The sequence below is a fragment of the Oncorhynchus gorbuscha genome, linkage group LG21 (assembly GCF_021184085.1).
Source record: "Oncorhynchus gorbuscha isolate QuinsamMale2020 ecotype Even-year linkage group LG21, OgorEven_v1.0, whole genome shotgun sequence".
Classification (NCBI taxonomy): domain Eukaryota; kingdom Metazoa; phylum Chordata; class Actinopteri; order Salmoniformes; family Salmonidae; genus Oncorhynchus; species Oncorhynchus gorbuscha.
In genome coordinates this window covers 7857234-7872751 of record NC_060193.1, presented here as the reverse complement: position 1 = coordinate 7872751, position 15518 = coordinate 7857234, and the positions used below count along the sequence as shown (strand labels likewise).

The following is a 15518-nucleotide window of genomic DNA, read 5'->3' as shown; positions in this document are numbered from 1 at the left end:
GGCAAGAACATCCCTGCCGGCCAAACCCTCCACTAACCCGGACGACACTGGGCCCATGGGAATCCCGATCGGCTGGGACAGAGCCTGGAATTCAACCAGAATCTCTAATGGCACAGCTAGTACTGCAATGCATTAAATAAACCAAAACGTGTTTCTCACAAGTGTAGCAGGTTGTGAACTCTGCAAACAACATTTCCACTCTGAGAATGAGAACAGCAAATGACTTAATTAAAAGATGCATTATTAACAGAAATGAATGTAACCAAATGATGGGGATTAATGATAAATGTACTAATATATAATAATAATAATATATGCCATTTAGCAGACGCTTTTATCCAAAGCAACTTACAGTCATGTGTGCATACATTCTACGTATGGGTGGTCCCGGGGATCGAACCCACTACCCTGGCGTTACAAGCACCATGCTCTACCAACTGAGCTACAGAAGGACCCCTACTAGGACCCCTACTGGTGACATGTGTAATGGGGAATTGATACAAATAAACAATCAAAGGGCAAACAACTCACACGAAACAATACATGCTAAGTATTGGAGGGCAAACGACTCACACGACAAACATGAAACAATAAATGCTAAGTATTGGAGGGCAAACGACTCACACGAAACAATACATGCTAAGTATTGGAGGGCAAACAACTCACACGAAACAATACATGCTAAGTATTGGAGGGCAAACAACTCACACAAAACAATACATGCTAAGTATTGGAGGGCAAACAACTCACATGAAACAATACATGCTAAGTATTGGAGGGCAAACAGCTCACATGAAACAATAAATGCTAAGTATTGGAGGGCAAACAACTCACATGAAACAATAAATGCTAAGAATTGGAGGGCAAACAACTCACATGAAACAATAAATGCTAAGAATTGGAGGGCAAACAACTCACATGAAACAATACATGCTAAGTATTGGAGGGCAAACGACTCACACGAAACAATACATGCTAAGTATTGGAGGGCAAACAACTGGAGGGCAAACAACTCACACGAAACAATAAATGCTAAGAATTGGAGGGCAAACAACTCACATGAAACAATACATGCTAAGTATTGGAGGGCATGAAACAATAAATGCTAAGTATTGGAGGGCAAACACTGAAACAATACATGCTAAGTATTGGAGGGCAAACAACTCACACGAAACAATACATGCTAAGTATTGGAGGGCAAACAACTCACACGAAACAATACATGCTAAGTATTGGAGGGCAAACAACTCACACGAAACAATACATGCTAAGTATTGGAGGGCAAACAACTCACACGAAACAATACATGCTAAGTATTGGAGGGCAAACAACTCACACAAAACAATACATGCTAAGTATTGGAGGGCAAACAACTCACATGAAACAATACATGCTAAGTATTGGAGGGCAAACAGCTCACATGAAACAAAATGCAATAAATGCTAAGTGAAACAATAAATGCTAAGAGGGCAAACAACTCACATGAAACAATAAATGCTAAGAATTGGAGGGCAAACAACTCACATGAAACAATAAATGCTAAGAATTGGAGGGCAAACAACTCACATGAAACAATACATGCTAAGTATTGGAGGGCAAACAACTCACACGAAACAATAAATGCTAAGTATTGGAGGGCAAACAACTCACATGAAACAATAAATGCTAAGTATTGGAGGGCAAACAACTCACACGAAACAATAAATGCTAAGTATTGGAGGGCAAACAACTCACACGAAACAATACATGCTAAGAATTGGAGGGCAAACAACTCAGCCATTCTGGAGAGAGACACAGTTCATATCTTCACCACAGACCCTCCCTGTCTTCTTGTCATAACATTACAAATAGTTTAAAACTCAAGACCCATCCTCTTCATATTTTAGAGGCGTTTCACTGACAGCAGCAACTCAATAATCAGCTCGGTCTATTGTCACTTCCACTGCTCAAGTAGGCCTACACTGTTTGTTATTTAAAACCTAACAGCCATTTGTGTTCTCTGGTGAAGTAATGTGACATATTTCATTTATTTTTTGTATAAACAGGAATAATTCAATAATTTTGGGCAGATACTTTAAAGGGAGTTTCGCTCTCCCTAAAATAGCTCACATTACCGTGTGGTGCATGGTACTTGCACTGCTAGGGTTGTGGGATTGATTCCAGCAGGGACCAATATGAAAATGTCTGCGATCACTGCTGTATATTGATCTGTAAAATAACATTTGTTAAATTATGTTGTTGTCAGGTCATCAGGACTATCAAGCCAATGCAACAGCCTGTTTTCCAAAAACGGCAGGCTACCACATGGATTGGCATTACATAAAAGTGCGTCGCTGCAGGACAATGTTTAGGCTACTATTCTATTTTGGAGAGGATCGGGATCGATGGGGTCTCGCCTACGGCGGCATCTCGCCCAAGACCAGGCCTGCCGAGGAAACACGCTACAACATAGCTGCCATTCTTTATGGGGTGTTGTAGGAGGCAGCATGCATGAGGACGGATCACTTTGTGTAAACTGGCAGTGGGAGCGCGTTAAAAACTCCAACGTTCTTGCCACGCTTCAGCGTAAAGTCTCCAACGCACAGAACACGCCTCAAATTAAAAATGGAATGACAGCGTCTGTCTGTCTGAAAAGAAGAGAGTAGAGAAAAAAACAACCCTTTTCCCCCCTCACTCTTACTCACTGAATCTCTCCTTCCTTCTCGCTCTGTCCTGCGTGCTCCCCCCTTTTCTCTAAAACATGAAGGAAGAAAGAGAAGAATCCGGCTGGACGAGTGTGGAGAAGGGAAAGTTTGAGGGCAGCTTTTAAAAGAAAACGGAAGAGAGAGAGAGGGAGACAATAATATGCGGATGGAATGAAGATAGGGTGCTTTATAGCCATTCAACGCAATTAAGCGAGACATACGGGCTGCGCACAAGAACGCAGTTACTCGACTCTTCTCAACGTGAGACTTTTAGAATCATTTTAGGATAGATGAATACTCAAACCTCGACTATTAAGACACAAATTATCGTATTTACTAAGTCCTAGAGCAGCTTCATGAGCTGCAAGTCACAGCTCATCCCGGAAAAGGACTTAGCCCCGAGGACCAAGGGGCAGTGACTAGGGCAGGTCGCCGTACCCGGAGTTTAGGCGTTGCCACACGGCGTTGACCCGGAGCCATGGCAGGGGCGAAGCCCGGAGTCCACGCTCTACAGCTCAAACCTGTGTCGGTTCACGACATACTAAAACGGGGGAGCAAGTTTATCAAATGGGACGAGGTTAGTAGCCTACCTATATATCCAAACGTGTGTGTGTATTCTTCTCGTATTTTCTCCCCCGCCACAAGTGGCATTCAAGCGCCATTCATTTAAAATATAATAGTAGCATAACTATATGTGAATGTTTTATTGACAAATCTGTACATTGTGGACATTACTTTGTAGAGCCATGTTGGTTGTGAGAGACAAAGTTGACTTTTGACACCACAGTCAGAGCAGCCCAGCGGCTGTAGTACAGGCTCAACCTGGTCTCAGAGCATTTCGTATGATTCTGTATGTAAATCAAACAGACTCCATTTAGTATATGTTACATTTTGTATGGTTACATAAGACCAATGGTTACTTAACTAACCCACACCGTAACACTTTAACTCCTAAACTTAATCCTAACTTTAAACACAACCCCTAGCCTAGCTAATGTCAGTGAGCTAGCTAACATTAACCACCTAGCTAGAATTCATAACATAACATTGCAAAATTCATAACATACACTACATGACCAAAAGTACTTGCTTGTCGAACATCTCATTCCAAAATCATGGGCATTAATATGGAGTTGGTCCCCCCCCCCCTTTGCTGCTATAACAGCCTCCACTCTTCTGGGAAGGCTTTGCACTAGGATGTTGGAACATTGCTGCGGGGACTTGCATCCATTAAGCCACAAGAGTATTAGTGAGGTCGGGCACTGATGTTGGGCAATGAGGACTGGCTTGCAATCGGTGTTCCAATTCATCCCAAAGGTGTTTGATGGGGTTGAGGTCAGGGCTTTGTGCAAGCCAGTCAAGTTCATTCACACCGATCTCAACAAACCATTTCTGTATAGACCTTGCTTTGTGCACAGGGGCATTGTCATGCTGAAACAGGAAAGAGCCTTCCCCAAACTGTTGCCACAAAGTTGGAAGCACAGAATTGTCTAGAATGTCATTCTATGCTGTAGCATTAAGATTTCCCTAAACTGGAACTAAGGGACTGAGCCCGAACCATGAAAAACCGCCCCAGGCCATTATTCCTCCTCCACCAAACTTTACAGTCGGCACTATGCATTGGGGCAGGTAGCGTTCTCCTGGCATCTGCCAAATCCAGATTAATCGGTTGGACTGCTAGATGGTGAAGCGTGAGTGAGTCATCACTCCAGAGTCCAATGGCGGCGAGCTTCACACCACTCCAGCCGAAGCTTGTCCTTGCGCATGGTGAACTTAGGTTTGTGTGCGGCTGCTCGGCCATGGAATCCCATTTCATGAAGTTCCTGACGAACAGTTCTTGTGCTGACTTTGCTTCCAGAGGCAGTTTGTATCTCGGTAGTGAGTGTTGCAACCGAGGACAGACTATTTCCACACGTTACACGCTTCAGCACTCAGTGGTCCCGTTCTGTGAGCTTGTGTGGTCTACCACTTTGCGGCCGAGCCATTGTTGCTCCTAGACATTTCCACTTCACAATAGCAGCGCTTACAGTTGACCGGGGCAGCTCTAGCGGGGCCGAAATTTGACAAACTGACTTGTTGGAAAGGTGGCATCCTATGACGGTGACACGTTGAAACTCACTGAGCTCTTCAGTAAAGCCAATGTTTGTCTATGGAGATTGCATGGCTGTGTGCTCGATTTTATACACATGTCAGCAACGGGTGTAATAGACGAATCCACTAATTTGAAGGGGTGTCCACATACTTTTTGCGATGTCGTGTATAATACGAATTGTAATTTGTAACAAATCATACGAAATGGGTGATGGACATTAATATATACCTTACGAAACATAACAAATCATACGAAATGGGTGATGGACATTAATATATACCTTACGAAACAAACAAATCATAAACTACACTGAACCAAAATGTAAACGCAACATGTAACAATTTTCTAAGATTTGACTTGAGTTACGGTTCGTATGAGGAAATCAGTTCATTTATGAATTTCACATGACTGGGAATATCCATATGCATCTGTTGGTCCCAGATACCTTAAAACAGAAGGGGGAGGGGCTACTGCAATGAGTTGGGGAAACGCTAGGCTAGGCTACATGTCAACATACAGGTCCTGTCCCAAATGATACCTTAAAACAGAAGGGGGAGGGGCTACTGCAATGAGTTGGGGGAAACGCTAGGCTAGGCTACATGTCAACATACAGGTCCTGTCCCAAATGTGACCTTAAAACAGAAGGGGGAGGGGCTACTGCAATGAGTTGGGGAAACGCTAGGCTAGGCTACATGTCAACATACAGGTCCTGTCCCAAATGATACCTTAAAACAGAAGGGGGAGGGGCTCCTACAATGAGTTGGGGAAATGCTAGGCTAGGCTACATGTCAACATACAGGTCCTGTCCCAAATGTGACCTTAAAACAGAAGGGGGACGGGCTCCTACAATGAGTTGGGGAAACGCTAGGCTAGGCTACATGTCAACATACAGGTCCTGTCCCAAATGATACCTTAAAACAGAAAGGGGGAGGGGCTACTGCAATGAGTTGGGGAAACGCTAGGCTAGGCTACATGTCAACATACAGGTCCTGTCCCAAATGATACCTTTTGACGTATCCCTATGGGTTCTGTTCAAAAGTAGTGCACTATATAGGAAGTAGGGTGCATTTTGGGACGTAACACCCATGTGCAGGTATAGATAGGCCTAGCTCTGTTCTCTGTTTTGAATTCTTGTCAAGCAAGTTTTTCCTCAGCTCAGGTTTTTTTATTTTTTTATAAAAAAAATTAAAAAACATCCACGTTCAAAACAACTGGGAACTTGGGAAATCTCAGACTTCCAACTTCAAGTGAATTCAAAACGGCCAGGATCTCGAGGGGGGAAAATGGTCATCCAACTCGGGTCACTTCTTAGAGCTCTGACTTTCCTACCTGAAGATCACTGACCTCATGATTCGACCTCGAGTTTTTCAGACTTCCCAGTTGTTTTGAATGCAGCAAATTATCACTGCTGGTATTGACCAACCCCCATTTTCTTTCCCACTTTTACGTTCTCTGTCTCTGCTCAGTTGACATGGGAATTTGAAAGACGGAGTATAGGACTAGAGGGAGTATAGGCCTCGAGTCAAACGTCGGCATGCATAGCAATAACTCCTTATTAACCTGACCATATGGCAGAAGGCAGATTATACATCAGTCCTGTAAACACCTTACTCTGTTTATCTTAATCGGCGTAAATTCAAAATCAAAGTAAGCATACCGCTGATTAAAACACCTGGTTTTCTGAGCAATCTTTCAAATGATTAGGACGTGTAAACACCTTTTTTCAAGCAGAGTTCCAGCGCTGTGTATTTGATCTGTACATGTGCCTTGAGCAAGGCACTTAACCCTCATGTCTCCTGTAATTGTTGGAGATAAGAGCGTCTGAGTTCCAGCGCTGTGTATTTGATCTGTACATGTGCTAACAGCAGCAGTTCAAGACTCTCTCTTTTGTGCAAAGTGAAGTGAGTTCGGGAACAACTGAAAGTATCTTAGTTTCAAATAGTTTTCACATACAAACTTTATCTGTCCGAACTCAGGATAAAATGTTCTTCCCAAAAATAACGTGGTCAAGTGTGGTAGAGCGTTTTATTTTGATTGGTGATTTTCTGCGTTTATCATAATTCCCATCAGGCAGCCTGATTTCAGATGTGTCCATGTAAACAGGATTATTAGGATTAAATTGTTGTTCTTGCAAAGTATTTTAAACGTTTTAAACAAATGATTATATTTTAAATCAGACTATCCACAATAAGTCACATTATTGTGTGCAATGTAAGAGGTGAATGAGAATTTAGCTGAATTTGTCTGAAACACCTAAATGTGTGTGGTCATAGCTGTATTTTAAACACCATTGTAGGACTATTTTAGTCCTATTAGTGAACCAGATAAACAAGTCTACAATCTGTGTTTTAATAAAGCAAGACAAACAAGTTTTACAGAAAAATTATTAGGCAGATCTCAGGTTATCTTCCTCGTGTTTCACACCACCTCGCCTGGCAACCTGCTCGCATGGTAACCACCTCGCCTGGCAACCTGCTCGCATGGTAACCACCTCGCCTGGCAACCTGCTCGCATGGTAACCACCTCGCCTGGCAACCTGCTCGCATGGTAACCACCTCGCCTGGCAACCTGCTCGCATGGTAACCACCTCGCCTGGCAACCTGCTCGCATGGTAACCACCTCGCCTGGCAACCTGCTCGCATGGTAACCACCTCGCCTGGCAACCTGCTCGCATGGTAACCACCTCGCCTGGCAACCTGCTCGCATGGTAACCACCTCGCCTGGCAACCTGCTCGCATGGTAACCACCTCGCCTGGCAACCTGCTCGCATGGTAACCACCTCGCCTGGCAACCTGCTCGCATGGTAACCACCTCGCCTGGCAACCGTGGCATGCGTGTGTGTAGGGGAAATATTTAGTTTAACTGTCAGTATTTTAGTCGTAGGCGCCTGAAGTATTTTACAACTTGTTTTCAATAGAAAAACATTTGCAAACAGACACCAATACATCAGTCTACACATCTCATGTCAGTATGGTGGAAGAGTTTATTAGTGTCTGTTGCTAATTTATTATTCACGTATAGTTACAGCCAGACTGACCAGTAGAGGGGCCACTAGGTGTGTTTGGTTGTGGGGGTGTGTTTGGTTGTGGGGGTGTGGGGGTGTGTTTGGTTGTGAGTGTGTGTGGTTGTGGGGGTGTGTGGTTGTGGGTGTGTGTTTGGTGGAGTGTGTGTTTGGTGGAGTGTGTGTTTGGGTGTGTTTGGTTGTGGGGGTGTGTTTGGTTCTGGGTGTGTGTGTGTTTGGTTGTGGGGGTGTGTTTGGTTGTGGGGGTGTGTGTGTTTGGTTGTGGGGGTGTGGTTGTGGGGGTGTGTTTGGTTGTGGGGGTGTGTTTGGTTGTGTGTGTGTTCATAAAGACCATTTATCATAAATCAACTTGTTAGCTGGCGTGATATCCACTGTTGTGTTGACACTACACACACACACACAGCCCCCCCCCACCCCCACACACACAGGGACACACACACTAACAGACACACAAGGACACACACACACACAATATAGAAAGTGAATCTTTCCCTAAAGTGAATGTGGTTTTATTCTGGGTGTTTTGTGTTTCACTCTGAATAACTTCCTGTCTCAGCTTATTGTGCAAAACGACTTTCCCCTCCCTTCTTCGCTCCCTCTCTCCCTCAACTACATCCGTTCTGCTCCTGAATTAGAGAGAGAGAGAGAGAGAGAGCTCACAGTGAAACACACCATGACACTCTAACAGAGGACTGCGAAACACAGAGAGATCAAAGCACATTGTATTGACGGAGGAGGGGCGGGGGGAACTCAGTGATTGTCTAAACGAGTCACACTATGTACTGAAACGCATTGTTACAGTAGAGATGGATGGAGGGAGGGAGGGGGGAGGGAGGGATAGCGGGAGGGCGGGATGGCGGGAGGGGGAGGGAGGGATGGAGGGAGGAAGGGATGGCGGGAGGGAGGGATGGAGGGAGGGGGATGGCGGGAGGGAGGGGGGGGAGGGAGGGATGGCGGGAGGGAGGGCGGGGAGGGATGGCGGGAGGGCGGGGGGAGGGAGGGATGGCGGTAGGGCGGGAGGGAGGGGGGGGGAGGGAGGGATGGCGGGAGGGAGGGGGGAGGGAGGGACAGACAGGGACAGACAGGCAGAGGGAAAGAATGAAAGGAAGACAGAAGGAGTGGTAGAGACAGAGGGGACAAGAAAGGTTGTAGGTCAAACACTGCCACATGTGAAGTGAGGGATTCTGGGATTGACATGTGTATTCTCCTCTTCTTCTCTCTCCCTATCCCTCCTGTCCTCTATTCTCCCTCCTCCTCTTCTCTCTCCCTATCCCTCCTGTCCTCTATTTTCCCTCCTCCTCTTCTTCTCTCTCCCTATCCCTCCTGTCCTCTATTCTCCCTCCTCCTCTTCTCTCTCCCTATCCCTCCTGTCCTCTATTCTCCCTCCTCCTCTTCTTCTCTCCCTATCCCTCCTGTCCTCTATTCTCCCACCTCCCTATCCCTCCTCCTCCTCCTCTCCTTCTCTCTCTCCCTCTCCTCTTCCCTCCTGTCCTCTATTCAGGTCTCTCTCCCTCTCCTCTTTTCTCCTGTCCTCTATTCAGGTCTCTCTCTCTCCCTCTCCTCTTCCCTCCTGTCCTCTATTCAGGTCTCTCTCCCTCCTCTCATTCTCTCTCTCCCTCTCCTCCTTCTCTCCTTCTCTCTCTCCCTCTCCTCTTCCCTCCTGTCCTCTATTCAGGTCTCTCTTCCTCTCCTCTTCCCTCCTGTCCTCTATTCAGGTCTCTCTTCCTCTCCTCTTTTCTCCTGTCCTCTATTCAGGTCTCTCTCTCTCCCTCTTCTCTTCCCTCCTGTCCTCTATTCAGGTCTCTCTCCCTCCTCCTCTCCTTCTCTCTCTCCCTCTCCTCCTGCTCCTCTCCTTCTCTCTCCCTCTCTCCCTCCTCCTCTACTTCTCTCTCTCCCTCTCCTCTTCCCTCCTGTCCTCTATTCAGGTCTCTCTCCCTCCTCCTCTCCTTCTCTCTCTCCCTCTCCTCCTTCTCTCTCTCCCTCTCCTCCTGCTCCTCTCCTTCACTCTCCCTCTCTCCCTCCTCCTCTCCTTCTCTCTCTCCTTCTCCTCTCCCTCTCTCCCTCTCCTCCTCCTCCTCCTCTCCTTCTCTCTCTCCCTCCTCCTCTCTCTCCTTCTCTCTCTCCTTCTCTCTCCCTCTCTCCCTCTCCTCCTCCTCCTCTCCTTCTCTCTCTCTCCCTCCTCTCCTTCTCTCTCTCTCCCTCCTCCTCTCTCTCCTTCTCTCTCTCCTTCTCTCTCCCTCCTCCTCTCCTCCTTCTCTCTCCCTCCTCCTCTCCTCTCTCTCTCTCCCTCCTCCTCTCCTCTCTCTCTCTCCCTCCTCCTCTCCTTCTCTCTCTCCCTCCTCCTCTCCTCTCCTCTCTCTCTCCCTCCTCCTCTCCTTCTCTCTCTCCCTCCTCCTCTCCTTCTCTCTCTCTCTTTCCCTCCTCCTCTTTCTCTCTCTCTCTCCCTCCTCCTCTCTCTCTCTCTCCCTCCTCCTCTCTCTCTCTCCCTCTTTTTCCGCTTAATGATTTTCCCGGCGTCCCTTTCCCTTCTCCTTTCCCCTCCCTTTTACTCTCTTCTCCTCACCAGAGTCCAAAGGTTCTCTGCTGTCATCAACCTTTATGTTGCCAGAGCAACACACACACACACACACACACACACACACACACACACACACACACACACACACACACACACACACACACACACACACACACACACACACACACACACACACACACACACACACACACACACACACTGGTTATCCCTGCATAATAACTGATTTATGAGGTGCTGATATGAAAAAAAACGACTTTACCTTTATACTATACATAATGAGAACATTCTCTCTCTCCACCTTATCTCTCTCCCTCCTCCCACCACTTTCTTCCTGTTTCCTCTCTCCTTCCCACCCTCTATCCGTATCTCTGCGTTATACAGCAGGCTGTATCTGTCAGTGTTCCCAGGCGGTTCATGGTGTGGTTTTTGAACACAGCAGCAGTGACTGCACATGAGAAAAGAGCATAAACCACACAGACACACTCTGGAGCTACACAAGAGAGACAGTTGTTGGCTTCAGGAATGGCTGAGATGTTTGTGGTGTTCTCTAGCTGTGAGGGAGAGGTGAGGGAGAGCAGAACTCATATCCATGTGTGAATAGACTATCATTAATAAGGCCTGTGCATGGAGGGGGTCTGGAGAGCAACAGGTTGTGGAGAGGGAGGAGGAGGAGAGCGGGAAGACTGGAGTAATAGAGAGAGAGAGAGATCCGAGGAGAGAGAGAGAGAGAGATCCGAGGAGAGAGAGAGAGAGAGAGATCCGAGAGAGAGAGAGAGAGAGATCCGAGGAGAGAGAGAGAGAGAGATCCGAGGAGAGAGAGAGAGAGATCCGAGGAGAGAGAGAGAGAGATCCGAGGAGAGAGAGAGAGAGATCCGAGAGAGAGAGAGAGAGAGAGAGAGAGAGAGAGAGAGAGAGAGAGAGATCCGAGGAGAGAGAGAGAGAGAGATCCGAGGAGAGAGAGAGAGAGAGATCCGAGGAGAGAGAGAGAGAGAGAGATCCGAGGAGAGAGAGAGAGAGAGAGATCCGAGGAGAGAGAGAGAGAGAGATCCGAGGAGAGAGAGAGAGAGAGATCCGAGGAGAGAGAGAGAGAGAGATCCGAGAGAGAGAGAGAGAGATCCGAGGAGAGAGAGAGAGATCCGAGGAGAGAGAGAGAGATCCGAGGAGAGAGAGAGAGATCCGAGGAGAGAGAGAGAGAGAGATCCGAGGAGAGAGAGAGAGAGAGAGAGATCCGAGGAGAGAGAGAGAGAGAGAGAGATCCGAGAGAGAGAGAGAGAGATCCGAGAGAGAGAGAGAGAGATATCCGAAGGGGAGAGAGAGAGAGAGAGAGAGATCTCTCTCTCTCTCTCTCCTCGGATCTCTCTCTCTCTCTCCTCGGATCTCTCTCTCTCTCTCTCCCTCTCTCTAAGTGTTTAGGCAAAATACGACACGCTGTAAAGAAGCACGAGTTAGTTCTGTATTCACAAAGCATCTGAGTAGGAGCGCTGATCTAGGATCAGTTTGCCCTTTTTAGATCATAATGAATTAGATTATATGGACACCTGATCCTAGGTGAATATAGAACTAACTCATGCTTCTTTACAGCGTGTCTTGTTTTTGGGTCATATTCATTAGAAACCAAACGGAAGAAAACATACTGAAATAGGGGAGGGACTTCGTGGAACTTGTCCAATAAGAAACCTTCTATTTATTTATTTGTTGCTACGGTGTGCACCTTATGAATACGGGCCACAAGTGGAGAGAGAACCATAGCAGTTGGCCTTTTATTTTTGATGGCTGAGCTCATCTAGCAGACTGTAGTTTCAACGTTGGTCGTTGATGCTCGCATGCCAACCAAGGTGCCTGGTAGTTCTTTCTTTAGTTTTATTTGACCTTTATTTAACTAGACAAGTCAGTTAAGAACAAATTCTTATTTTCAATGATGGCCTAGGAACAGTGGGTTAACTGCCTTGTTCAGGGGCAGAACGACAGATTTGTACCTAGTCAGCTCGAGGGTTTGAACTTGCAACCTTCCGGTTACTAGTCCAACGCTCTAACCACTAGGCTACCCTGCCGCCCCATTTAACAAAATATACCCTGATGAAGACGGCTTGTCTGTCCAAAACGGAAACATTTTTTTTGCATCTGAGCTCCTAGAGTGTGTGGCTCTCGTTTATTTAAATTTAAAAAACTGTTTAAAGTATTTTATTTTTATTTTTAAGTCCTCTGCCTAAATAGCAATAATCCGCTAGCACCTCGCCTAAATAGCAATAATCCGCTAGCACCTCTCCTAAATAGCAATAATCCGCTAGCACCTCTCCTAAATAGCAATAATCCGCTAGCACCTCGCCTAAATAGCAATAATCCGCTAGCACCTCGCCTAAATAGCAATAATCCGCTAGCACCTCTCCTAAATAGCAATAATCCGCTAGCACCTCGCCTAAATAGCAATAATCCGCTAGCACCTCGCCTAAATAGCAATAATCCGCTAGCACCTCGCCTAAATAGCAATAATCCGCTAGCACCTCGCCTAAATAGCAATAATCCGCTAGCACCTCGCCTAAATGGCAATAATCCGCTAGCACCTCGCCTAAATGGCAATAATCCGCTAGCACCTCGCCTAAATAGCAATAATCCGCTAGCACCTCGCCTAAATGGCAATAATCCGCTAGCACCTCGCCCTAAATGCCAATAATCCGCTAGCACCTCGCCTAAATAGCAATAATCCGCTAGCACCTCGCCTAAATGGCAATAATCCGCTAGCACCTCGCCTAAATGGCAATAATCCGCTAGCACCTCGCCTAAATAGCAATAATCCGCTAGCACCTCGCCTACATAGCAATAATCAGCTAGCACCTCGCCTACATAGCAATAATCAGCTAGCACCTCGCCTAAATAGGTGTGCACTTCTTTTGCCTCTAGATTACCTGGTATTTCTATGTCATTCTAGGAGGGAAAGGGAAGTGTGTGTGTGTGTGTGTGTGTGTGTGTGTGTGTGTGTGTGTGTGTGTGTGTGTGTGTGTGTGTGTGTGTGTGTGTGTGTGTGTGTGTGTGTGTGTGTGTGTGTGTGTGTGTGTGTGTGTGTGTGTGAGAGATATATATGGTGGAAAGTGAAACCTCCATGTACAGTAAATGGTAGTGAATGACACTGAAACCACTCCTGGCCCCCATAGGGGCCGTCTGAGATATGAGACGAGGAGGAGAAAGCACTGGAAAGGAAAGGAGAAATGAGAGAGAGAGATATTGAATGGAGATAGGAGACGAGGAGGAGAAAGCACTGGAAAGGAAAGGAGAAATGAGAGGAGACGAGGAGGAGAAAGCACTGGAAAGGAAAGGAGAAATGAGAGAGAGAGATATTGAATGGAGATAGGAGACGAGGAGGAGAAAGCACTGGAAAGGAAAGGAGAAATGGAGAGAGAGAGATATTGAATGGAGATAGGAGACGAGGAGGAGAAAGCACTGGAAAGGAAAGGAGAAATGAGAGAGAGAGATATTGAATGGAGATAGGAGACGAGGAGGAGAAAGCACTGGAAAGGAAAGGAGAAATGAGAGAGAGAGATATTGAATGGAGATAGGAGACGAGGAGGAGAAAGCACTGGAAAGGAAAGGAGAAATGAGAGAGGAGACGAGGAGGAGAAAGCACTGGAAAGGAAAGGAGAAATGAGAGAGAGAGATATTGAATGGAGATATGAGACGAGGAGGAGAAAGCACTGGAAAGGAAAGGAGAAATGAGAGAGAGAGATATTGAATGGAGATAGGAGACGAGGAGGAGAAAGCACTGGAAAGGAAATGAGAGAGAGAGATATTGAATGGAGATAGGAGACGAGGAGGAGAAAGCACTGGAAAGGAAAGGAGAAATGAGAGAGAGAGATATTGAATGGAGATAGGAGACGAGGAGGAGAAAGCACTGGAAAGGAAAGGAGAAATGAGAGAGAGAGATATTGAATGGAGATAGGAGACGAGGAGGAGAAAGCACTGGAAAGGAAAGGAGAAATGAGAGAGAGAGATATTGAATGGAGATAGGAGACGAGGAGGAGAAAGCACTGGAAAGGAAAGGAGAAATGAGAGAGAGAGATTGAATGGATTGAATGGAGAAAGGAGGAGAGAGATATTGAATGGAGGAGAGAAGAAAGCACTGGAAAGGAAAGGAGAAATGAGAGAGAGAGATATTGAATGGAGATAGGAGACGAGGAGGAGAAAGCACTGGAAAGGAAAGGAGAAATGAGAGAGAGAGATATTGAATGGAGATAGGAGACGAGGAGGAGAAAGCACTGGAAAGGAAAGGAGAAATGAGAGAGAGAGATATTGAATGGAGATAGGAGACGAGGAGGAGAAAGCACTGGAAAGGAAAGGAGAAATGAGAGATAGGAGAGATAGGAGAAAATGGAGAAAGGAGACGAGGAGGAGAAAGCACTGGAAAGGAAAGGAGAAATGAGAGAGGAGACGAGGAGGAGAAAGCACTGGAAAGGAAAGGAGAAATGAGAGAGGAGACGAGGAGGAGAAAGCACTGGAAAGGAAAGGAGAAATGAGAGAGGAGACGAGGAGGAGAAAGCACTGGAAAGGAAAGGAGAAATGAGAGAGGAGACGAGGAGGAGAAAGCACTGGAAAGGAAAGGAGAAATGAGAGAGGAGACGAGGAGGAGAAAGCACTGGAAAGGAAAGGAGAAATGAGAGAGAGGAGACGAGGAGGAGAAAGCACTGGAAAGGAAAGGAGAAATGAGAGAGGAGACGAGGAGGAGAAAGCACTGGAAAGGAAAGGAGAAATGAGAGAGGAGACGAGGAGGAGAAAGCACTGGAAAGGAAAGGAGAAATGAGAGAGGAGAAGGAGGAGAAAGCACTGGAAAGGAAAGGAGAAATGAGAGAGGAGACGAGGAGGAGAAAGCACTGGAAAGGAAAGGAGAAATGAGAGAGGAGACGAGGAGGAGAAAGCACTGGAAAGGAAAGGAGAAATGAGAGAGGAGACGAGGAGGAGAAAGCACTGGAAAGGAAAGGAGAAATGAGAGAGAGAGATATTGAATGGAGATATGAGACGAGGAGGAGAAAGCACTGGAAAGGAGAGGAGTAATGAGAGAGAGAGAGATATTGAATGGAGATAGGAGACGAGGAGGAGAAAGCACTGGAAAGGAGAGGAGTAATGAGAGAGAGAGAGATATTGAATGGAGATAGGAGACGAGGAGGAGAAAGCACTGGAAAGGAAAGGAGAAAT

General features: G+C 46.3%; 1 protein-coding gene across 1 annotated transcript in view; it reads left to right on the top strand.

Annotated features, from left to right (window-relative positions):
* The first annotated feature begins 2600 nt into the window (after nt 1–2600).
* LOC124008217 (1-phosphatidylinositol 4,5-bisphosphate phosphodiesterase beta-3-like) overlaps nt 2601–15518 on the top strand; it is a 123367-nt gene continuing 110449 nt past the window's right edge. The window contains 1 exon segment of the mRNA XM_046319333.1: nt 2601–3261. Within this exon segment, the coding sequence (XP_046175289.1) occupies nt 3163–3261 (99 nt within the window). The 5' untranslated portion in view covers nt 2601–3162.